Consider the following 25,455-nt stretch of genomic DNA (forward strand, 5'->3'; position numbering starts at 1 on the left):
CTGGGTGTATGTTTGCTGTTCTGGTTCTTCGTCTCTGATCTTGCCTTGGCCGCCCCTGTTCGTTCTTCTTAGCAACTCTTCCCACTTACTCTTCCCTCCATGGTCTTGTGCAGCAGGCAGACCCAGAGTTGGGTCCCATTCCTGTGACCAGCTATTTGACCCGGGGCAAATCGCTGTCCGAGTTTCAACGTCTTTATCTGTAATATGGGACTAAATAAAATAGCTGCCTCGTGGGATTCTTAGTGGTTAGGAACGCATGCAAAACACCATAGTACCTGGTACATTTAAATGTTAGCTACGGTTAGGATTATTGTCATTTCCCATAGTTCAAGCCACATAAATAATTTTTTCATGAACACTTTTATTTCAACAGACAGTGGATATGGTTTACTCCATTGAGCTGCCAAAGCACTGTAGATCGTTGTTGACATTTTGTGTTACCCTTTTTGCACTGAGACTTAACATCCCACAGGACAATGGGTATGTACCCTTCACTCATTGTTATGCCTGCCGCAGTGTGTGGGCAAGTAGTAGGTGTTCAGTTAAAGGTTAATGTTTGTGAAAATCAGATATAAGGGGGGAGGGTGCTAATATATGAGGCCTGTCCAGGAAGTCTCCAGCCATGTGATATGAAAAATGACATTTATTGCAGAAGACACAAGATACAAGAAACAGTGTACATAGAACAGTGATGCCTCAGTCTTCTTCAAAGGAGGCACCTTAAGACCTCACACATTTCTCCCTATTGCCGTCAGCTTCCCCATCATATTTTCCTGAAGCTCATCAACAGTCTGAAATCTCTTCCCTTTCAAAGATGATTTTAGTTTTGGGAAGAGCCAGAAGTCACAGACTGATTTCTGCTTCCGGGCTGTAGAAATCTGGGCTGTAGTGAAGCTGAGTCACCTGGGTGATTTGATGTTTTGCAAAAAAAACTCTGCACAAGATGTATTGCATGAGCAGGCGTGTTGTTGTGATGAAGCTGCTAATCACCAGTTGCCCATAGCTGCAGCCTTCTGAATCATCCCAGTAGTTTCCACAGAGGAATGTTCAAACTTCATGCCCAAGTTGCTGCAGATTTGCTGTCCTACTCGCTCGGTCATTTTGAATGTGACGGCCACACAGTGCACGTGCTCACTCAACTGGGGTCTGCTGCCTCACTGACCAGCTAGTACCGTGAAGTCGTCATTGTTCACACATGTGCGTTCCAGTCCGCTCTCCTGGGCTGCCAGGTCATGTCACGGTTGCTCAAACCATTCTCATTGTATTAACAATGGTTGGACTTTTTCCAGACAGACCTCATTTTTATAAAATTGTCTTTCCATTTGGGTGAATTCTCATAAATTGGGACATATAACCACTCTTGAAATAATACTGAGTTACTTCCTGGTTAGAGTGTATATGTGATTCTCACTCTTTATGTAATTGAAACTTTCATACAGAAAAGAAGGAAAATGAAAAGAAATCATGAAAATCAGGCAAATGACGTAAAAGACTATCGCTGTCATAGAGTAGCAGTTAATGAGTACTCAGGGAGAACTTAATGCGACCTTGTCATTTATACAGCTGAAAAAGTAGCTTTCACTTCTCTGTGTTCCGTAGCTTGCGAGACTCACAGCTTTGACTGGTTCTGCATATGGGAGATTGTATCTGATGAAGCAAAAGAGGGCTACTAAATAAATCTCTCCTGAAGTTGGAGTGTCATAAAGTGGGAGGATTTACCTGGAGTTATGCTGGTGTTTTGGACCCAACTTGCGTTAATGGAGTCGGTTTACTTTCCTCTGAAAGGGCATCACAGGAAGCTTGGAGATGGTGGGTGAGGCCTCTTTCCCCTCAATACCTGTCTCTGATTGATCACCAACCCTCTTGGAACACTGGATCGATCCTCCAGGATATCCTTGAGAAAACCTTTGTGGTTTCGTGCCTTTATTCTCTCCCAGAGGTGAGTGCAGTGTTGGGCACCTATAACATGATAAGATGTTAGAGAGTGTACAGACACCTTAGGACGCTGAGTCAAGCGCTCGCATTTTGCAGTCAGAGGTCTTAGGATTTGTTCACCCAGGGAACCAGGCATCTTGATCTCATGTCTGCTACAACACGAGTCATCAGGGGGATCTCTTTGCTCATACCCAGAGGTAGGTAGTATACTCTGCGTACTGGACAGAGAAACACGCGTAGACCTGACAGTGGTCTTTGCGAGACCACGGGAGGCCTCCGTGAGGACATTGCTGTCAGGGGTTGGGCTAAGAATCGTTGGTATATGGATATATTGGGGGTGGTAGAACTATATGAGTTGAGGGCTTTGGCTTGAAAATCTGCTTAACAGAAACCGACTGCTAAAACATATTAACTTGTTTTTCTTGCCTTAATTGTCAAGAGTAGGGCTTATAGCATTGTCTTCGGCTAAGCTGCTGCTTCAAAAATGTGCTGAGGGAGTTGAGCCTATATATTTTAAAAAACCACTGCAATAAAACTCATTATAGTCCATATAATTCTCAACAGTAAATAATTTAGATTTGGCTGTGGAGATTTTGTTTTCTTAAACTTTAATGTTATAAAGTAATTTTTTATTGCAAAACAGCGCACGTTCATTGAGGAAAAATGGGAAAATGTAGGAAAGCACACAGAAGAAAAAAGTCACCCATAATCCCACCTCCAAAGGAGAAGCAGAGTTTTAGTGTTTACTCTGTGTTCACAAAATTGGTCTTATGTTGTATGCAATACTTTATAACCTGTTACTTCTATTAAACATATTATTAATTTTCTTCTTATCATTATATATTATTCGAAGATAAAGACAGGGTTATTTAAAAATTGATTTCAACATTTCCTTACAAATAATTTTTAAACATGCAGCAAAGTCGGAAGAAATTCACCGTCTATCACCGATATTCTACCCACCCCCTCTGTCCACTCATCAGTCTCTCTTATTGCCTTTTCCCTGCATTTCTAAGTAAATTCTGGTGTGGCATATTGCTTTGAACCAAGCTAGTTTACCTTCATAGTTGTGTTTGGCTTACGCCCGTATTCAGGAGGATTTGCATCCTCTGAGTACACACAAGGGAAAGCCCGCAAAGCTTTCCAGGAGAGTTTCGTTGGGTGTAGTGAGAAAGGACATCCAGGGATTTAAAATTTACCCTAGAGCGGAGTGTGCATCCTTAGCATCTGAGGAGGCAAATAAAAAACCAGGAAGAATGCCTTCCTTCTGGCTCCTCTGCTTTTGTGCTAATTCACACTCTATCATGGGGACAAGGAAAATCTTTAGAGGGACTAGTACTTTTCTGCCTAGTCATTCTCAACACTGTTAGAAACCCTGATGCTTGCTAAGTGGCGAAGTGGACTGACTTGGTAGGAAGAGCACTTCAGCCAGGTTTCCACCAGCCTGCAGGTGAGGCGGCTGGTCCCACTGCCCTGTGGACCCAGGGCCCTGTGCCCCGCATCCCTCACCCCACCGCTTTTTTCCTACGCTTCCCTGGGTGGGAGGTTGAGGCACTGTTGCTCTGCTCTGTACCTTCACTCTGCTGCAGACAAATTTTCCTCCAGTTTACCTGGCCTTTCTGTTTGAGTGACAGGTTCTTTCATATTTTGGTGGTGGTGGTGGAATGTTGAGGTGGCAGCACAGGATGACCTTAGAGGCACAGAAAACAGTCTTGCTTGCATCTCTCCAATGACTTCTTCAAAGTTGCCTCAAGGGGTGAAGGCCAGTGGCTGGGACCTTGCTTTGTGTAAAGTTCCCAGCATAACACCTTGTGTACTTAGGCACTTACGTGCTGACTGACAAGGAGCCTGTCCCCGTTAAACCCTCCTAACCCCTGTAGGTCTTCTCCGTGAGCCTGTGGTACCTTTCACAAGCGTTTCAGGAACACACATCAGATCTCCAAGTTGTATAACCTCTTCTTGTGCTTTCAAGGGCCTGGAGGCTCCCCAGAGAGTGTAGGCCCTGTGTTTCTCCCCCTTCTTCTTTCTCATGGTTCACGTTCTGGGGTGTTCAATCTCCGTGTCATGTCAGCGTCATTTAAAATGATAAGAAGCCTTAACTCTGACATTGGTGACAGCTCTGACATGTTCTGTCTCATAAACTCAGCCTCGACTAGAACCACCCCCCCTCAAGGAACTGGGGTCTGTGGAGCCCTGGCTTTCCTTAACTGGGTCCCCTGGGCAAAGCGAGACCTCTCCTCTTCTTTGGTCTCCATCGCTTCTTTTTTGCGGTTTTCCCGAGGGCAGCCTATTGTTGGCCATTGCAGGCCGATCCTGCAGTTTCTGGGTTGCTCACATGCCTCGAGTTTTTCCCTCAGGCAGTTTCTGGTCTCAATGACTGGGCTGGCCAGGGCCTTGATGCTTGGATTGGACATCTGGTTTCTCCCCCACCGCACCTCCTCCTCCTTCCCTCTTTCAGACAGATCCCTCCTGTAACTCGGAGCTGTGGTTCTCAGCTGGGGGAGATTTTGACCCCTTCTCGCTCTACTCTCTGGGACATTTGTCAGTGTCCAGAGGCACCTTTGACTGTTACACCTGCGGAGGGGTACGGGAATGTGACCTGCCAGGAATGCTGTGAAGTACCCTACAGTACAGGTCAGGCCCCCACAGGAAAGAATTATCTGGCCCAACCAGTCATTACTGTCAAGGTTGAGAAATCTTGCCCAAGATATAAAGGTGCATTTTTTGGAAATCTTTCCATCCATAATATTATGTAGCCTCATGCCGGTATTACACTGTTCCCTATCAGGAAGTTGGTCTGCACACCTAACCTGAATCCCTTATACTTTAGTCAGTTGGCCTGAAGTAGGGGTGAAAATGTGTGGTCACCATCTTCTGCATATTCATATTATCATGTTCTCCGAAGCTGATCTTGGTTAACTTTAAAAATTTATTCACTTAGAGCCTCTTTCCTTTTTGTCTTATTTTTTGAAATTTATTTTTGATTTTAGAGAGAGGAGGAGGGAGGGAGAAAGGAAGAGAAACATCGATATGAGACAGAAACATCGATTGGCTGCTGTCCGTACACACCCTGACTGGGGACCAGACACGCAGCCCAGGCTTGTGCCTTGCCTGGGAATCGAACCAGTGGTCTTTTGGTTTGTGGCACAACGCCCAATCAACTGAGCCACACTGACTGGGGCTATTTTTTCAGTCCCTCGAGGAGTTTTCTGGACTTTCCATGTATTACGTCTCTTAAATTGTGGCGACCCAGTCCAGAGGCAGCTTCCTAGTGATTTGGCCACTGCTGCACACCAGGGAAATGGTTATTTTGGGGTGGGACAGGGGGCCGGGCACATTAGGACTGACCACGGGGATAGACAGTACGAGTCTAGATAAACGGTTGGTTACTTCTTCGTCTTAGTAGAGGGAGTCATGTCCACATCAGAGAGACTTGCATCCGAATGAAAAATGATCTTAGGCCTCAGTTTTCTGAGGCCTAAAATGGGGATGAAATACTTGGTGGGGTTGTTGGGAGTGTAAATGCATTGGACTGTGCCTGTACCGATAATCACTAGCACTTAGTGATACTCAAGTAAGCAGACACTTGGCGTTTTCATTCACTGTGCCCATGATTTCTGTTGGTGAAGGAGGAGCCTCCGCCTTCTCAGGAAACCTTGTTGCTGGCTAGTTGTTTTCTGTTTTTCTGGGACTTTTGACAGAGAATAATGTTTTAGAGCTATTTCAAGAAGGACAAAACAGTTCTTTGTTCTTGTTTTTAATGACAACTAGAGATATCTTTTTATTGGATGGTCTCCTTGAGCATTACTCTGACTTAGAGTCCTAAGCTTTTTGGGAACCAGCTCCTAAACCCAGGCTGGGAAAATCTCCTCGTTCACTGGCAGATAGAATTGTGATTTGGGGTGGGGATGGGGGAGGTTGGGCCGAGATGGTGTGTATCCTCAGCGGGGGTTTTGGAAGGCTTCAGGCAGGGATAGGTCCAAGCTCCAGCTTGCATTCCTTTAGGAATGGGCTGGGAGTGACTCTCTTCCATCCACTTGCAAATTATTTATGTCTTGTTCATCTTTGCTCTCATCGTATTGTGCCTGGCAACCTAGAATATTGACTGAATCCATATTTTAAAGAGTTTCTGTTTGCAGTTGAGGTTTGAGGGGTGGGAGGCTGGCTCAGTGAGTGGACCTGTGATGACCAGAGCTTGCTAAGACCTGAAACACAGGTTTGTAATTTCGAGACAGAAGGACCGATTAAGCAGCGCAGGCCGCCCAGAAGTGTGTTTAAGTGCTTCTCCTGGGCCACTCCTCTGGGTCTGCGCGTGAGTGTTCTCGGAGAGATCTGCTGTGGAAGAGTTTGGCCCACCCTGTCCTTCAGGCCAGTCCTGCTGCCAGCCAGGGGTTGGCCTCTGCAGTGGGGGACTTGAATTCAAAATATTTAAAAAGAAAATCTTGGAAGGAATTTCCCTCATTTATTTAATAAATGAAAGTGTGAGGTAGGGATTAAAGGTCAACTGGGGAACGTAGCCAGAAAATGTGAACCATGTGAGATGTGTGCCTTTAAGAGTTTTAACTCCTCATCAGATTTTTTTTCCTCTAAGAACTCCCTTGAAAGGCCTGTCTGTTGGATTTAATGAGCTTGAAGTTGTGAGTGTGAATCTCCCATGAAGAGGATACACATCAAAGAGTCAGGTCGTCCTTGGCTGCAGTTTGCCAGTCGCACATGTAAGATGTTTGTTAACTGAGCCTGAGCCTGACGGAGGGAGTGTGACCGCTCTGTCTGGTGTCATTGGGTCCCTCAGCCCAGGGCAGGGGGACATGTCTGTGGGCTTTGTCATAATGAAACCCAGCAGAGGACACAAAATTATTTATAAAGTAGTACACATATAAAAGATGAACGTTTAATGGTTAAATGGTAGTGAAAATGAGAAAGAGAGAATGAGCTGAACTGAATTGTTTTTAATTCCAGTTTCAGTTAGAGGTGTTCTTTTTTGAATACATTTGGTTTAGAGTTGAGAGTGAGGTGAAGTGGTAGTTGGGTGTGCATGTTTCTTGTAGGTTTACAGTGTGCTGATTTCTAAGACTAGTGAAATTGCATTTAATATTTCTATGGATTTTTTTTGTCTAGTTAGTCATAACCTTTCCCACTTCTTAAATAATTTGGTGCGTAGTCTTTGAAAGATGGAAAAAAAGCATGGAGACGTTACTTTGAAGTTTAAGAGAAAAAGGAAGGTGAATGGAAAATACACATTTTTTTGTTGGCCCTGTTTGGTCATCTTGGTTCCGGCCGGAGAATGTGAGGAATTGTAATGCAGGTCAGATACTATCGTGAAACATAATATGACATCCAGATACTCTTAGAGCCAAACATTTCCAAGGCCCTGCTGACAGCTTGATTATTCCAAGCATTATTCGCTGGGGCTGAATACCAGTTGCCTAAGACGTGGGACGTCCTTCGGCGTCTTTGTCCAGTGTAAGCCTTGGAAGGTGTGGAAGTCCGCACTGATAGGATGTGAAAATCCAGGGTTACCATTTCCCTTTCCAAAGGGAATCATCACGGAATGCCTTAAAGTGGCCTGTCCCTACCAGTGGCTTCGAAACATGGTGCAGTTTGCAAAACTCCCTCAGTTTTTCCAGGACGGAGAACAGGCTGTCACTTGATGAGATTGGATCTGTACTGTGAACAGCCATTGAGTTTTCTCCTTCACGCGCTCTCCTGAAGTGGGGGTCTCACAAACCAAGGACAGTGACCAAAAACATGGGAGAGGTGACCCATTGTGGTCTCCAAGGCTCGAGAGCATCTTTGCACACTTTCCTGGCCTCCTGTTAAAGCTGAGAACAGACTGCAGTGGAGCCAGCTTCATGTCTGCTGAGCAGTAAACCCCTTTGGGTATCAGGGTATCAAGGGATATGGGATTTTCTTTTAAACATTTCCTGAAACTAAAGCCCTGTGGTTGCCCCACCCCTCTGCTACTTTTAGCATTGCCTGGAATACAGTGCCATGGTGAGAATGTGGAGGACAGCTGGGACCCTGGCGATGGCATGAGTCTGTGACATTATGTTAGACATGCGTTGAGGAGTTAGGGAGCCTGAGAAGAAGGGCACCTTTAGAACACAGTACAGTATTCTGTCCATTTATAACAGGCATCTGGACATTGTTTACATGTCTGAGTTACCCACACGTTTAAATATAGTAACCTGTTTTAATGTGGTACTATTCTTAAACCATTCAAAGAGTTGTCCTTTGCAGTGCTTCATCTGAGGCCTCTTAACAGTACTTAGCCACCTGGCGAAGGCTAAGGCTCTGGTGAAATTATGGTGCAGAGAATGTGACGGCCCATCTGAGACCATAGTCCATTCACTCCTTAAAAAAAAAAAGCTCACGCTTGCTGGTGTAGGTTCAGCTGATTTCATGTTGCGCTTTGTGAATCATTCTGGTATCCTAGGTACATGATCCTGGAATGCAGTTGATGCATTTCTTTTTACTCACTTGGCTTGGCAAATCATTGACAGATGAATGATTTTATAAGTGATTTAATGAGTTAGAAATATGGTGACTTTACAAGAGTCTCAATGCTTATGCATTTGACATCGTTTTAGCTTTTATTGCACCAAAGGTGGGTTATCCCTTTAAAATTATCATACAAAACTCAGAGAAAGGAGGGGTCAAATGCCCAATTTTAGGGTTAATGGCAGTAATGTATGGTACAGTGACAAGTTGGGATGTTGTGTGGCAACTAATACATATTTTAGAAACATGAAAAATGTTTACAACTAATTCACAATGCAACTAGCAGAATTGAGAGTCGTAATTATTATGACTATGCATATGTGAGTGTATGTAAGTTATGCATGTGTCTGTGCATGAGTAAGGATTAGAATGTAATACGCTACCATGAAAATAGTTATGTTTGGGTAATGGAATTTTTCAAAACTTATTTAAAACACTCTTTGTCACTGTTATTTAGTATGGTTTAATTTTAAGAAAGGGAGGGAAAAAGTTTTATTTGACTGGTTAATTACTTCTTTTTAGCCTCCAAGAGTCAAATGGTAGGATGGAAAAATACCTTTAAATATCAAATACTTGTATTTCATTTGTTTTCATAAAACGTTTCTTCATAGGAGGCAGTGCACACCAAATACTCCTTTGTAAGAGAGGAGCAAACAATTCGTTTTTTCTCCAGGACTGTTTCTTCAATGTGTGGAAACACACCCCCCTCTGGCTTGCCTGTCCTCACTTCCCAAGTGGGAGAGGGCAGGGAGGGGTCTTCACACCTCCTTCCCCTGCATCCTCACCCTTCCCTGTCCTTGATGTTGGAGTTCGATCAAACAATGCACAGGAGCCCAAGCCTTTGAAATTGTCATCTGGAGAGATAAGAATATATGCCGGTGATGGACCTGTGCCGGTGGCAGAGTTGTGGGGAGGACTGTTCGTTACTCAATGAGGTAATGATCGTAGTGGAGGTGATCACGTATTTTGTTTTAGTACCTAAATGATTTCCTCCCTCCTCCCGGGATATTTAACAGTCCATCAGCAAAACCTATGGCTCTACCTCCAAACATACCCCTGATCCAACCACTTTTCTCCTTCTCCACTCAGTGCCCCCAGCCCCGGCCGTCAGGACGTTGTGCATGCACGTGGAGAGCAACTCCCTGACCCAGCACGCTGCCCCTGCTCTTGCCCCACCTACAGCCTATTGCTGTAGAGTGGCCAGAGTGAGCTTTGTAAAATGAGAGCCAGGTCACATAGTTCTTCTTTTCAAAATTCTCCAGAGCACTTATTTCAGTCTCCAGGGCTCCCTCCATGTGTTTAGTCCCCTTTCCACCTGTCTGGCTGTCAGTTTTCCTCCAGCCCCCTCCATCAACAAGATGAAGCCGCGCCTCCCTGTCTCTGTCCCTGAAGCTCTCCAAACTCATTCCTTTATGCCTCGGAGGCTGATCGAATAAGTGCACGAGAGCCCACGTCTTTGAAATTGTCATCTGGAGCAAGGAGAATGTAGTCTGGTGGATGGAGGAGCTCTGGTGGCAGAGTTTGGGGAAGGACTATTTATTATAAAGTGCAGTGACAATTATATTGGAGATGATTGTGTATTTTGTTTTAGCACCTAAATGTGTCCTTCCCCAGATAATTTTTTGGGGGAAGGGCCTTTATATGTGTTGCTCCTTCCCTCGGAATGCTTGGTCCATGGGCTGGGCACCTCCCTCTCCTCAGCCCAGATGTCACACCTCAGGGAGGTTTCCCGCCCAGCACGGGTCACGTGTCCTCCCCACCAATCAATAGCATGCCTTACTTAGGTCTGTTTTGGTCGTGGCACTGATCACTAAATGAAATGATCTTATTTTTCATTTAAAAGACATCTGCGTTCTCCTCCCTCCTGCTAAAATATAAACCACGTGGGGGCAGGCCCTTTTCCCCACCACCTTGAGTAGTGCCTGCCATACTCCAGAAGCTCAGTACAATCCACTAAATGAGCAGCAAGTACGTCTTCTCTGCCACTACATGGGGGTATGAGCTATCAATTGAAGTTCTTCCCAACTCCAAGGTGCTGTTCTCCTCTGTGTGTGGAAGGCATTGATTGTTACAGTTGTTATACGTACATGGTAGGTCTGGTAGGTCCTGTGCTCTGGTCGCCCCTGCCCACCCCAGCCCCGTTAGTGCGGTGGTGTTGTTACACCTGTCTATCCATTTTGTGCTCCTTACTGGGCCTGGGTGGGCCGAAGTGACAGGGGGAAGCTAATTGACACATGAGGAGATTGAATCTGAAACTTGGGCTTTTTCAGGATTTTGGTCCACATACTGTTGCTAGTAGTCCACAGCCCAGAGCCTAGCCCTGGGGGCTCAGCCATTCTCACCACCAGGTTTTCTTTACATTACATGCAGGAGGAGTCACCTTGCCAGCCAGCAGGGCAGATCAAGGGTGTAGGTAACTAACCACCTTCTGAGAGCTTAGAGTTCAAGGTGGACAAATTAGTTGACCAAAAACTTGACAGTAAAGACATAAAACTAAATGCTATTATTTTTTGAGAAAATGACACCCAAAAGAAATAAGCAAGTTTATTTGTTAAAAGATCAGTTTAACAAGTACTTACCAATACAATCAGCCTAGCTATCAAAACAAAAAAAAGGTAATAAATGAGTGACTATGTCATATTTAAACTTACGCCGTCCTAATCAGCTCTCCCTAGAATACACATCTGCTTCCTATTAGCGATATGGTCACAGATATCGAGACTTCGTGCTGTAAGGAAGTAGATTTAATTAAAAAGAAACAATACTTGTAATGACTCTGTTCCTGGAAATGTTGTACCAGGTCGCCGGTCTGTGTTGCATTAGACATGGCATCGCTGCGAGGAAGCTTGGTTGTTCGGGGGCCGTGCCTGGGGCCAGCAGGCGTTGAATGAAAAGCACAACCCATACGGCTGCTCCACTTTGTTTACTGTGCGCCCTTACGTACCCACAATAGCCAAGAAACTATGTTTTCTGGGTTAATAAAATCAATGTCTAGATAACTGAAGCCCAACTAAATTTCATCCATAATTGCTGAAAATAACTCTGAAGTTTAATTGCACCTCATCCATTGAGACAGGCAAGTGTCGTTGTCCTTGTCTTTTATTTGCAGTGAATTTCTGAAAACAGCTAAGCAGTGGGATAGTACACTTACAGTGGGGAGGGGTGTCGAGTCTTCATTTCTGAAGGCCGAACTGCACATGAAACCCCGCAGCGTGCTGGAGAGGAATTTGCTCCTTCTGGACACATGTGAGCCTGGAGGTGCCATCCCCAGGCCAGTGCCTCTCACCCCTGATTCCCCAGGCATCTGCTTTCCCAGGGTTCACCCTTCCCTCCCCAGTTGGCCACAGGGGCCTAGGAGTTGGGCAGGACATTTCTAAACCTTCTTCTCCTTTGTTAGGAGGTGGGTACCGGGAAACTTTCTGGTGATTTGTGTCAGCTGTGTCCTGTCTGCTGTCGGGGTCCTTGGACTAGGTACATCAGATCCCCTGGGAGCCTGTGCAAACGTGGAATCTCAGACCCCACTGAAATGTACCAAATCAGCATCTACATTTTCCATAGGGTATCCAGGTGACCTCCTGTGCTCTCTGCACATCTTCCAGTTCTAACACTTTGGCCCCCGAATCCAAGGCTATGAGAGGGAGAGTTCTTCTGGTGTCCTGCCAGCCTCCCGCTGGTGGTAATGTGGAATTTTGCTGGTGGCTTCCATTAGGAGAACCCACAGGGTGGGGCTGCTGGAGGCAGGAACTGAAAAGCATGCTGCTGCTTCCATCGGGGCCTCCTGGGTTGTCGGGGCCCCTCATGGGGTGTTTCTGCTGTCCTTTCAGAACATGGCATCATCCCCCTGTTTCTGGGTGAGAGAGCATCAAGAGGGGGGAGGGAAGGAGTCTAGGCTGTAGGTGTTCCTTTACGTCCTGTCCTGTGGTTTTAACTTGGGGTAGAGCCTCAGGTTGCTAGGGGAGACAAGGTAAAACAGGAATTTGATTGAGTAAAATCAAATCAGATGGAAAGATAGGGAGGGGTGGGTGGCCTTAAAGTGAAGGCTATTTTTCCTTCTGTCCTTGAGCTAGGAGAAATTTGTTAGGTACTTGCTGCTTCATGGATGTGGTAGCTGAGGATATTTGATTACCGGAGGTGTGGCTCTGCAACACTGAATCATCTTCCTCCACAATTTTCTGTGCATCCAATCACGTGGTACAGAAGTTAGTTGTCAGAAGGGGGCAATAACATAAAATGGAGTAAAGACAGCCTTTTCAACAAATGGTGTTGGGAGAACTGGACAGCTACATGCAAAAAAATGAAACTCGAGCACCAACTTACACCATACACCAAAATAAATTCAAGGTGGATGAAAGACTTAAATATAAGCCGTGAAACCATTAAAGCCCTAGAGGAGAGCATTGGCAGGAAAATCTCAGATATTCCACGCAGCAATATTTTTACTGATACGTCCCCTAGAGCAAGGGATATAAGGGAAAGAATACACAAATGGGATCTCATCAAAATTAAAAGCTTCTGCATGGCTAAGGAAAACAGTATCAAGATACAAAGAGAAGCAACAGCTTGGGAAAACATATTTGCCAATGATACCTCAGACAAAGGTTTAATCTCCAAAATATACAAAGAACTCACTCGACTCCACTCAAAGAAGACAAGCAACCCGATCAAAAAATGGGCAGAGGACTTGAACAGACACTTCTCCAAGGAGGACATACAGAGGATCCAGAGACACATGAAAAGATGCTCGATATCGCTAGCTATCAGAGAGATGCAAATTAAAACCACAATGAGATACCACTTAACACCAGTCAGAATGGCTATCATAAACAAAAAAACAAACAACAAGTGCTGGAGAGGTTGTGGGGAAAAAGGGACCCTAGTTCACTGTTGGTGGGATTGTAGACTGGTACAACCACTATGGGAAATAGTATGGAATTTTCTAAGAAAACTAAAAATGAATGTGCCTTTTGATCCAGCAATTCCACTTTTAGGAGTATATCCTAAGAACCCTGAAACACCAATCCAAAAGAACCTATTCACCCTGATGTTCAGAGCAGCACAATGCACGATAGCCAAGAGTTGGAAGCAACCTAGATGCCCATCGGTAAATGACTGGATCAAAAAACTATGTACATTAACACAATGGAATTCTATGTTGCAGAAAGGAAGAAGGAGCTCCTACCTTTTGCAACATCATAGATGGAACTGGAAAGCATTATGCTGAGCGAAATAAGCCAGGCGGTGAAAGACAAATACCATATGATATCACCATTAACAGGGATCTAAACAAAACAAGCAAGCAAGCAAAATATGACCAATGACACTCAAATATGGAACAGGCTGACAGGGTCCAGAGGGGAGAGGGGAGAGAATCATAGGGGAAAAGGGGATGGACTCACATGAACAAGTATAAAGGACACATGGACAATAACTAAGGGTGGGGGCGGGGAAATGGGAGGGAGGCAGGGAGCATGGGGCGGGGGGCGGGCAGGGTTGGGAATATAAAACAGAAAGCTGTACTTGAACAAGAATTAAATTAAAAGATTATTTAAAAAAAGAAGTTAGTTGTCAGGGCTGACTGCCCAAAGCAGGGTTTATTGAGATGGAGTTAACTAGAAGGTGGGGGGGACTGGGACTCTGGGAGCTGAGGTGATGGGGGAGGGGGTAAAAAGGCATTTTTTTCAGAAACTGTAGTAGACCTAGGTGTCTAGGATAATCACATTGTTTATAACGTTAGCAGTCAAGAGAAAATGGAACATTTCAGTGCCAGGTGTGTTCATGTTTATTGTTATGTTTGTGTGCGTTAGCTCATTTAACATTAATAGCCGTCCTGCGAGGGAGGTGCTGTTGTCATTCCCTTTTCGTAATTGATGAGGCACAGACTGGCAAGCAAGCAGCTCGCCCAAGGTTGCAGGGTGGAAGGCTGTCTGGCCGCAGACTCCCACCCATTCAGTACTACCTGACCAAGAGGAAGAACAGTGGCCTGGGGTAGGTTTGGAAGTACAGAGTGAAGCTTTCGGGAGTGTTAGATATTAAAAAGGGTCATATTAGTAATTATGCTCGAAAACAGAGTGAAATGAGAAGCAGGGGAAGGAGCAGCTTGGCCTCTGTCAGGTGGAGGCTGGAATTTGCCCGACCTCTCCTTGGAACTGATGCTCTTGTGCTCCCCAGGCTCCTGCTCAGGTGGTTGTCTTGAAGCCTTGGCCAGACCTTTCTGGACCAGCCTGTGTATTGGACTGGTCCTGGGCAAAGCACATTTCTCTCTGCCTGCTATTTCCCTGCCAGACCCTTCTCACAGGGGGTGCTAGGGGGATTCTGGGAAGCTGGAGGAGGGAGCAGGAACACGCTTCGTCCTGTTGGCGTACCGTTCATGTCAGCTCCTTCCAGGAGGGGTCTCTCACTCTGCCAGCAGCAGCTTCCTTCGACATCTCGGTGGCCCTCAGAGACGCCATCCCCAGCCAGTCCTCAGGAGTTTGGTCTGGGCCCCATGCGGACTCTCACTGACAGCCCTTCCTCGGAGATCCTGAGGGTCAGCACCTGCCCTCTGAGGTCTGGGTCCTACCCTTGTGGGTCTCCTTGAAAACCATTAGGTTCTCACAACCCTAACCCCCCCCCCCCCTTAGATTTCTCCAGTCCTGGGGGTGGCAGCCACTTCCCAAGGTTCCTCTGGTCTCTATCACTCAATCTTCTCAGGTCTCTAACAGCTATGGGGCCAATACTTTATATTAAATCATATTTGTTACAGTACCTAGTGTACCTCTTTTTCCCAGCTGTCTCCTGGCCCGGCCTCCTGGCCTCCTGGCAGGGGAGTAGGGGAGAGAAGCCGCTATTCCATACCCATGGTTCTCAAGAAGATAGGGAGATTGCTGGAGACACTTATTAAAAGTGCAGATTCCACACCTCCAGTTGCAATAATTGTGATTCAGTACACTGGCCATGGGCTCAAGAATCAGCTTTATAAACAGACTTCTTAGGTGTTTCTAATGTAGTTACATGGTCTCTGAGGCTTTGAGAAAACCTGTGATAACCCAGGGTCTTCTCACGGGGCTGTTTCTTGAGTGTGGGATTGTCCTGAGGCTTAGAAACAAACGTGACTTATTTAATTTTTTATAGAATGGGGGCTATGGATATGCTAATCTTTGACCAAAGGCCACTAAGGTGGTACATTGCCCCTGGAGGCTGAACATCTAACTCTGGTTCAGCCCAGCAAGCGCTGGTGCATTTAGCTGGAGAAGGGAGCTACCCCCCCTAATTGTGCACCGTCCACTTGCCAGGCCTTGCACTCCCCAGTTGCTGCTGTCTACTCAGAGGGGTACCTTCTTCTTCTTCATACAAAGGCGACATTCATGTGGATGAGAAGGGGTGAGTGGAACTGATGTCAGAGCAGATACTGGCTCATCTTTTTGCACTTGGAGCCCTTCCCATTTCCACGTGGCTTTAGGTTGGAGCGGTAAGAAATTGGAGACCACCAACAATACCATATTAGAACCAGGACACTTGTGTCTTTTGGCCTTTGCCAGTGGGTGTATCTGTTTATCTGTGTGCATAGCAATGGACATTCCTTTGTGGAATGTTGGCTCCTATTTGGCCGATTTAATCAGTAAAATGAGTGGGTTTAGCCTGGCGTTGTTGCTACCCCCTCAGAGCAGAACAGGAAGTTTTTCAGTCCTGCCAGATCATGGGGCTTTGAGTTTGCAGGGCACAAGGACTTCAGTGTGACCTTTAACGGAGTATGAAACCCAGTTTGCTCTGCAGGAATGCGTCCCCCCTGCAGTCGAAGGCCCGATGCCGTGTTTCCCGAGATGGACTTTGAGGGCTGTCATAGGCTCCTGTCTGCCACTTCTTCATGTTGTTAGGTGGTTTATATCACCTCTTTATACCCAAGTAGAATTATAGAAGGTCCTGCTTTGTTTTAGCTTACCTCATCTTGGATGGCTTCTACATGCCGAGCATTAGCGAGGAGGTTTAGTTTGTTTTTTTTTAAAGTGAGGTTCCTAGCTCATTCTGGTGGAACATTGCTCTTCAGTGTGAGCTTTCCTGTGACTCTGAGTCCAGAACTGAAAGGGGTGTGTTGCAGGTCAGAACAGCCTCCAGGCAGATGACAGATGGCCTTTCTAGGTTCGTTCCTGAAGGTAACTGCCACATGCACCAAGCATATTGGAAAAAGTGCTCTTCTTTGCGTTGAGGTCAGATAGCCTCACTCTCCTGTGAACACACCTGGCTGTGAGCACAGCTTCACCTTCCTTGTCCACAGGTGGCCTCCCCCAGGGGTGGGTTGGTAGGAGTTTCATTCACTTGGCGAACGCTTTTGCCCGAGGGCCTCCTGCATTCCAGGCAGCGGCCTCAGTGAAAGGGCTGCTTCCAGAAGTGACGAGGCTGGGGGAGGCCGCTCTGCCTGCAGGCAGTGCTGCGGTGAGGCGGTCCTGAATCTTTGGGAGCAGAGAGGAAGTGACGCATTCTGCCTGGTGGTAAAGAAGGTCGTCTCCTCTTTAACAAGTGATGCAGAGCCAATCCCGGGGACCAGAGTGTCAACAGCTGGGTCCCCCCAAATCAAAATAGGATAGTCTTTTTCTTATAAAACGCACAATCACTGACAGCGATGATATGTTTGCTCACGTTTTGGGTCGGTCCGTCTCAGTGTTAGGGTTAGAATCCTAGAATACAGTTTCACCTTTGAGGTTCTGGCCTCTGAGTGCTCTTCAGACTGTTGTTTTTAAAACTGGCAATTAAATATACTCACAGAATGATTTTGCAGCTTGTGTGTATCATTGAGAAGACAAAACATGACTAGATGCAAACCCCAATATTAATCCCATTGAATTAGATGGAATTAGGGTTTGTTATTTAACAAGTCCTTGTCACATGCAAACCATTCCCCTCTAAACTGATGCTTCGAATTTCTCTGCACCTCCTTTTCACTTCTGAGTGATTCTGTTCATGTTAGATAATTCCACTACACCCGCTTCTGATTTTAGTAAGTGTCATATAGGGTTTTTAAAAATGGTTTAAAACATTTTTTTGGGTTTAGACATTGCTCGAGGTCCAAAATGAGTTTATTGATGTTTCATTGATTCCAGGTCAATTGCGCACACAAGTTTCCCTCTATCTTTCCTCTGATCAGATCCCCAGGGTACTTGCTGTTTCCCTGTGCCATCAGATGGTTCTGGCTGAGTTATGTGAGCGCTGGTTTTCTCTGCTGAGGTCTGTGACCTCCGCAGGCAGTAACAAGCCACACTTCCCCAAGTAAGGTGGTTTATCCAGGTCAGTGGCGAAGTGTAAGCACATTCACTGAGTGGCCGTTTCTCCACCTCGTCCTGGTCTTTACTTATTTATTTATTTTTGGTAAGCTCTAAATCTACTCCAACAGCCTCAGAAGGCAGCTCTACTCTGGTTCTTTGACGGAAGCAGAAGGACATAACTTATTCGGCTCGGCTGTAACACAAACCAGGTCACTCGGGAGGGTCACCTGTTTTGTAGCTGCCTGGAGAAGCGAGGCCTTCCTGCGTGCAGCCTGGTGTGTGCGCGAGGTCTGCGTGCCCTCGATCCGGGCAGTGGCATCTGTTCTGTAAAGGAGTCTGTGTGCGTCACACATAACACCTGCCTCNCAGCTCTACTCTGGTTCTTTGACGGAAGCAGAAGGACATAACTTATTCGGCTCGGCTGTAACACAAACCAGGTCACTCGGGAGGGTCACCTGTTTTGTAGCTGCCTGGAGAAGCGAGGCCTTCCTGCGTGCAGCCTGGTGTGCCTGGTGCCTGGTGTGTGCCTGGTGCCTGGTGTGCCTGCGTGCCTGGTGCGTGCGCGAGGTCTGTGTGCCCTCGATCCGGGCAGTGGCATCTGTTCTGTAAAGGAGTCTGTGTGCGTCACACATAACACCTGCCTCACTGTTTCTGTTCTTTGTGTTTGACCTGAGAGCCTACTGTGCGCAGGTTCCTCCCACTAACAATGTAGGGAGTAACAGAGGGACGGCCCTGGTACTTTTCTCTTTGTGTGAAATGGTAGCAGGAGGTGGGGCGGTGACACGTGGTGAATCAGTTCGGGCCCGGGTCCTGAGTACATTTCTCTGGTACCTTGAGCCATGTGATCATTTTTTATTGAGAAGAATGGCAGCTTCGTACATGTAATCTAATCCATAATTTAAAACTTGGACCATCCAGTAAGGAAAGGTACACCTTGGAAGCCAAATAGTAGTAAGGCGTGGAGGTAGATCATGCCCTAGAGGAAGCTTTTATGTGACTCACAATATTTCAGTATTTAACAAAATTAATTGGTAGCATTCTCACATTAGGAGATCTCACACAAAATTCTGACTTTTTTAGCTCTCCTGCAAAAATGAGAATCTTGCCCTTCCAGGTCAGCCGTCTCACATGGGGACAGTGGGAGGAAGCTCCCACTGCCACTCACGTGCAGCCATTCGTCCTCTGGCAGCTCTGGCCCGCTCAGGACCTGATTGCCCACAGGGGCTTGGAGGTCGGACACGTGAGCTGAGCCGAGCACAGAGGGTAAGTTGGCTAAAGAGAGAGCTGGAAGAAGTCATCAGCTGGGTCCAAAGCTATTGGTTATGTTTACACCCCCAGATAGCATCTCCAAAGAAAGCCCATATTACTGAGAAAGTCGTATTACTGAGAAAGGACAGGTAAGCATATCATTAAGGAGTCCTTTTATGTGCTAAGAACATGGGCAAGTGCTTACTAAACTTCTGTCCTGGAGCTCCTTGTTTTAATGGGAATTAAGGACAGAACTTTCTCCCACTGGCCACCATTCATGTCGGAGGCTAATGTAGTACCTTTTGCTGGTTTATTTTTTAAATCTGGGCATTTATGAGCTACTGGACAGTTGACTAACTTTATGGCCTAACTTTAACATGCAGAAGTGTTTGTAGACTAATTCATATTTTAAAGGTACCAGATGTTTATTGCCATACATTTCATTTGCAGGGCTGGAAGTAAAGAGAATACTCCTCGACAGGGGGGCTGAATAACTTGTGGTACATCAGCATCACGAAATATTACGTAGGATTGAAACAATGGGTTGGCAGGACACTGGCAGTTGGCCTGGAGGAGCTTCCCTGAGGAGTAACACCAACTAAGATTTAATTAGTGCTTCCCATGTGCCAGGCACAGTTCCCAGGGCTTTCTTTCGATCATCACAGCCACCCTACGAGCTCAGTGCTCTTCTCACCATCTCATAAATGAAGAAACGGAGGCACGGAAAAGTGGAGAAAGTCACGCAAGGATAAGCAGTGAATACACGGCCGGGCTAGGATATGAACTTGTGTACTCTAGGTGGACAAAGACTTTTTTTAAATCATTGTTTTAGGTTAGTAAAGTACATTTTTCAGTGAGAAGTTTAACTATAGAGTATTAAGTCATAGCTGCTCCTCAATTTTCTGGCGTATTCTCTTACATTTTAGATATTTAGATGCATCGTGTTGTGTCAGACCGTAGACATCATTTTGCCTTCAGCCACCACCCCTCCCCTTCTAGACCAGCTGAGTATATTTGGTGAGCAAAGTAAAACTTGGCCATAACCTGGAACTACTCTGCCCTCTCTCTTCTCCCTTGGGGGCCGTGTGAACTACAGAGAGAGTCCGCCCCTTTCATGGTACGGATGCAGCAGTGAGTCCCAGAGGGACAGCCGAGCATTTATTGAGTAGGTGTTTCCAGGGCTGTGAAGCCCCTTATGTTATTAGGCCTTACGAGTAGATTTCATTATGCCCGTTTAGGGATCTGAGGTGGAGAGAGAAATTAGGCCCAACATGACAGAGGGAATCCTCACCGGGGTTAAGCGGAGTCCCTGTCTAACCTGCTTTTCGAGGGTCTCGCTGATCTAAGACTTGGGAACTGTGGCGGCCTACCAGAGGCCCTTCAGTCGACTCATTCCTCCTATCGCTGGACACTCAACGAGGAGGTTTTTGAGATCTTCTCATTTGTATGGCATGATTTACCGCAGGGGATTGTGGGAGAGTGACTTCGAATGGGCAGTGAAAGTCTTTTGGATCAGTCCTCTCGGGTTGCCATAACAAAATGCCAAAGAATGGGTGCCGTAGACAACAGAAGTTTATTCCTCACCGTTTGGAGGCTGGGCGGTCTGGATGAAGGTGCTGGCCAACTGGGATTGGGGTGAGAGGTCTGTTCCTTTGCCAACCTCCTTCATGAAGTGACGGGTTGGACTCGATGGCCTTTAAGGCTCCCTGACACTGTCCCCTCTGATACTGTCCTTGATCTCTCTTGTGGTTGGAGGGAATCTTTGTATTCAAAGCAGGATCTCCCAAACTGTCCAATGAATGGTTAAACCCAGTCATGCTCTGACAGTAATCTCAGGTCAGGAAGTTGCATGTTTATTCTTTCTGGAGAGGGGACGCTGCCGTAGTTCTGTGGTTCTTCAGGCAGCGGTAGCCGTAAAGCAATATCACTTCTCTAGTTGTGAAGCTCTGGCGGAAGCTCTCCCCACCACTCCCTCCTGCTTCGTGGAATTCTTATTTGTGTCCATATTCTTGCCCGTGTCTGTGGAAGTCAGGAGGCTTTTATAGCCGAGGACTTTGACTATGAGAGGTAACCCCCCCCCCCCCTTTACACACACTTGTTTCATTCTTTCTGGGAGATTGTTTTCTTTTCCCTGTTTTTCAGTTCCCTGACTAGAGAATGTTCTGGGATGTGGATTGAGGTTGGAGGGGTGGGATTGGAGGGAGATTGACCACAGGTAGGGTTGAGAATGGCTTCCCATCAGCAGCTGGTTAGAGATGTTTGTTGACTTCTCTGCTGGGCACCAGACCCAGAGCTAACTAGCTACGTCCCCCTTTTGGTGCCGCTGCTGCTTCAGCGATGTCCTCCTGCTCCCTGTGCTCTGGGGGCCTTGACTGGGAAGTGCACTTTGCTGTCAGCAGGGCCCTTTGTGGTGTTGGGCTCTGGTGTCTGGAGGGTTCTGGGTTGAGCCCAGCATGCTGTGGTCTGCAGGGCAGTGAGGCCAGTCCAGGGCACTTGGAGTAGCAGCGGATGGAGCAAGCACTGAGGTTAGGGACAGGGAGGCCCTTTTCAGCCTCTGACAGTAGCACTCTGTCCTTCTGGAGCTGAGCTCCAGAGAGAGGGAGGTTCACCCAACCCTTCCCTCTGGGCTGTTTCTCTTTTCTTCAACGATATAGGAAAGAAGAAAATATTTTCTTAGCAAGGCTACGAGTAAGGGAGGAAAGAGTGTGCTCTAGCTTGAGTGAGGTGGGAGCAAGTCTGGATCCTGGGGTCCAGCAGACCAGCCTCAGGTCCCAGCTCAGGTACTTACCAGCTGTGTTGGTAAGTTTTCCAAGTCCTAGTCTTCACACATATAAAATGAGGCTAATAAAAAGTGTAAGGCTGGTAAGGAGAATTATATGAGCAAAGTGCCCACTGTCCAGTGGAGGCCACTGTGTGTGGATTTTCTTCCCTGGTGAACCCAGGTTGGACTTCCTGGAACGGGGTCTTGAAGTTGGAGACCTGAGTTTGGAGCATTAAGGTGATCTGCTTGAGTCACCAGGCCAGAGCTGATGATGAGACCACAGGGCAGGAGAAAGGCCAGAACTGTAACTCCAAAGACATCCATTGGGGCACTTCCTTGGGCTGGCAAAGCCTTGGTCTACACTAGAGATGTCCCGCCTTTCTGTCATTACCCATCTTTCTTATTGCCAAAAGGTGCTCCTTCTCCCCTTTGAAGATATTTCACGACTCATTTGGGAAGTAGGGTCTGAAGAAACACCTTAAGGAGAAAGGTGTGTGGTCACACTTGGCTCCTTTTTGCACAGTCCTGAGCATGGGCTGTTTTTCTCATTGACAGTCTTGCAGTGGCAGAGGATTTACGTGATTAGAATGAGATTTTTGGTATTCCTTGCAGCATTGAGATGCCTTAACCTAGAGGTCGTTTTTGCCCCTGTGGATTATAAATCCGATTAGGAGCTCCTTGTGCTCTGCCACAAATCATTACATGTCTACATTTTGCTCTTATAAAATATGAATAACGACATGACTTGGTCTCCTAGGAGTTTGAGTGCATTAGCTAACGATCACTAAATCTTAGGAATAGGAAATTCACATGAATGCCAAGAGAGCTTTTGTAATTACACATTTGCATCATTTTGCTTGGCATCCTTGAAAGTCGTGCTTTACTCATGAGAATACTCAGGTTGATTCCTGGTTTTATAATTATAGAGCAAGCTAGGAAGAGATAACCTCAAAGGGCGCTCAGAGCAGATAAGTTGCCCCAGTACCTCATGGAAACCCCAAAGTAGCTTAGGCTGGGGTGGTTTGTTTTGGGCTGACGTAGAAAAAGAGCCTGTGCTTTTTAAAAGTCCCTGAGGTTAGAAATATGAGAACCTGAGGATGGTAAGGGCTTCCATGCAGGGCTATGCTTCGATGCTTGTCCTTCTCCCTGTTTCCTCAGACATGGTACTTTCTCAGCCTGTGTTCTGGGCAGCGGCAAACACGCTGTACTGAGGTAGGCTCTTTGGATGGGGGTCTCCTTCCTGGATTGTGAGCCCCTGAAGCATAGATACTGCCTTTGTATCCTGTAGCAAAATCCAGTTTTTCTTTATTTTCAGATAACTATTTTTATACTTAAAACATTCTTTAAAGAGATGTCAAAAGAGCCCTGGCCTGAGTGCTCAGTTGGCTGGGCATAATCCTGCAAACTGAAAGGTTGCGGGCTCAATTCCTGGTCAGGGCACATGCCTAGGTTGTGGGTTCAGTCCCTGGTTGGGGCACATACAAAAGGCAACCAATTTATGTTTCTCTCTCACATCGGTGTTTCTCTCCCTCTCTGTATCCCTCCCTTCTCTGTCTCAAAAAAAATTTTTTTTCAAAAGAAATTCTTTAAAATGATGTCAAGTGATAATGTTTTGAGTACCCTGAGTAGAAGACCTTTTAAAAAAAGGTCTTTTTTAAAGGTCATATTTGTGAATGGGGTCATGAACAGTTACCAGAAAGTGTGCTTTTTGATAACTGATATTATTTTTATTTCGTTTCAGGCAGTGGAGCTACTGCTGTGGTTCAGGCTGCCCTATGCAAACCCAGGCAGGAACGTGTGGCAATAAAGCGGATCAACTTGGAAAAATGCCAGACCAGTATGGATGAACTATTAGTAAGTAGAACCGATGGAGATACCTGCTGGGTGCTTTTTTTAGCTTACAGTATGGGTGGTGTGGAATGGCTGGGCGAGGAGGGAGCTAACGCAGCTTGGGTGTGTGATCTCCTGTTTTGACACATGAACTTCTTGGAAGGCAGCTGGCACCCCTCCCCCCCCACCCCGCCCCCCGTTAACAACGCTGTGCGTTGTGCCGTGTATCATCCAGCTTACTTGGCTCTGACGAACGGCATTTTGCGCAATCCTCCTGATTCCTGGGTGGGGTCGGTCTCAGTGTTGGCACTCTGATGAGAGGAGGAAACCGACTCGGACGATCTGAGGTCACGTGATACTGAGCGCAGGTTTGGATGGGGAGCAGTGGGCCCTGGTCAAGAGTCATGACACAAACAGGAATTGCTCCCTAAACAATTCGTGAGTCGTTTTGGTTTTCGTAAATCACACAGTCACATACAAATCCCAGTTACTCGGGATACTGCGGGGTAGCTTGCATTGGGCCGAGAGAGGACTTTGTGTGCAGCAACTCGTACTTCTTGTTGTAAACCAAGTACGTCCCATAAATAATTGGAGCTTGTCAGTGAGTCTGTGACTCCAGTAGCATTGGTTGGTTGAAGGAACATTTGCTTTCGGCTTAACTGACTCATTATTAAATGAACAGCTTGGCAAATGGTTATTAGTTGCCCGGCAAACTGTGAAGGGTTTGAGAGTTTAATCTCATAAATATAGTTGTCGTTCTGCCTGCCAATTTTCTCCTTTGCCTTTTGGCCATTTATATGAGGATAATAGAAGACCGCAGTGGAGGAGTTAACTGATTGGTTCTCCCAGCACTAATCCCAGTACAAATATTAGTCCAATCGCCCCATACAAGCTGCAAGCTATAATGACAGTTGGCTCCCGATGAAGAAGGCTTTTGTTACATTCTACATTGGGAATGGAATGCTATTAACAAGAGCTTTTTGTCTTTACCCAGAATATAGCTTTTATTTCAGGCTTAATTACAGCACACTATAGTATAAATTAAGTACAAGGATAGGCTGTACTTTTCCAGATCTGTTTGGCCTTACATTTTGAAGTAGGCTACAGAAGCCATTGGATTTCCCTGGGATTGAAGCAACGGATTGCCAACTAAAGCTCAGATGAAAGCAAGGGCTTCTGTAATTTAATGTTAATTTTTAAAAAAATTTGCATACATTTAAGGCTTTTACTCTCTTTGTACTTTTTTCTTACTGAAAGTATTACTGTGCACTTACTTGTGTTACTGGCTATTCCATGACCAATAAAATTGTGCCTTTGTCATCTGACCAGTTTTCAAGGTCACTTTCCGTGAGTGGAAAAAGTGTTGAACAAACTGGGGAGAGTCAGGTCCTGATTTTGCCCCTAACTTTTTTTTTTGAATGTAGCCAAGCTACCTAACAACTTTGCCCTATTTAAAAAGAGAGTTGAATTGGAAGATCTCTAAGATCCCTTTAGAAGCCTCCAGTTCTGTGGCTGTCCTATGTATACATTAGTTTAAAAAAAAAAAAGTGGAGTATATCTTTGAACTTACGCAGCATTTGGAAATCTCGGTGAAGAACTTGCCCATGTATTTGACTGTGGTGCTCTGTTGGAGGTCTCCAGCCACCTTTTTTGCCATGAACTGAACCCTGTACAGAATATGTGTGAGGTTTATGTGCGCTGGGTCTGACTGCTCTGGAACCAGCCTTCTGGGCCAGTGCTGTGGCCCTTGGTCTCTGCCAAGACCTCGTAGTTGCCCAAAGCTTCCATGTTTTTCCTCAACTGGCTCTTTATCATCAGTGGACTGTAAAGAATGGTAACTCTAAGGGTCCAAGTGGATGTGGGGGGACGATCATTCCAGCCCTTTCCTCTGTTTCCTGGGGCCAGGAAGCCTATCAGTGCCATCTGAAGGTACAGGTCATGTAG

At 46.1% G+C, this 25,455-nt stretch overlaps 1 protein-coding gene across 3 annotated transcripts in view; it reads left to right on the top strand.

Annotated features, from left to right (window-relative positions):
• Positions 1-25,455, top strand: part of STK39 (serine/threonine kinase 39) — a 283,196-nt gene that overhangs the window by 34,065 nt on the left and 223,676 nt on the right. For all 3 annotated transcript variants that reach the window (XM_037044544.1, XM_037044545.1, XM_037044546.1), the window contains exon 2: positions 23,423-23,535. In XM_037044544.1, the coding sequence (XP_036900439.1) occupies positions 23,423-23,535 (113 nt within the window). The remainder of the gene's footprint in view (positions 1-23,422; positions 23,536-25,455) is intronic.

Source organism: Sturnira hondurensis, unplaced genomic scaffold, assembly GCF_014824575.4.
Source record: "Sturnira hondurensis isolate 20B ecotype Veracruz unplaced genomic scaffold, ASM1482457v3 Scaffold0004136, whole genome shotgun sequence".
Lineage (NCBI taxonomy): Eukaryota > Metazoa > Chordata > Mammalia > Chiroptera > Phyllostomidae > Sturnira > Sturnira hondurensis.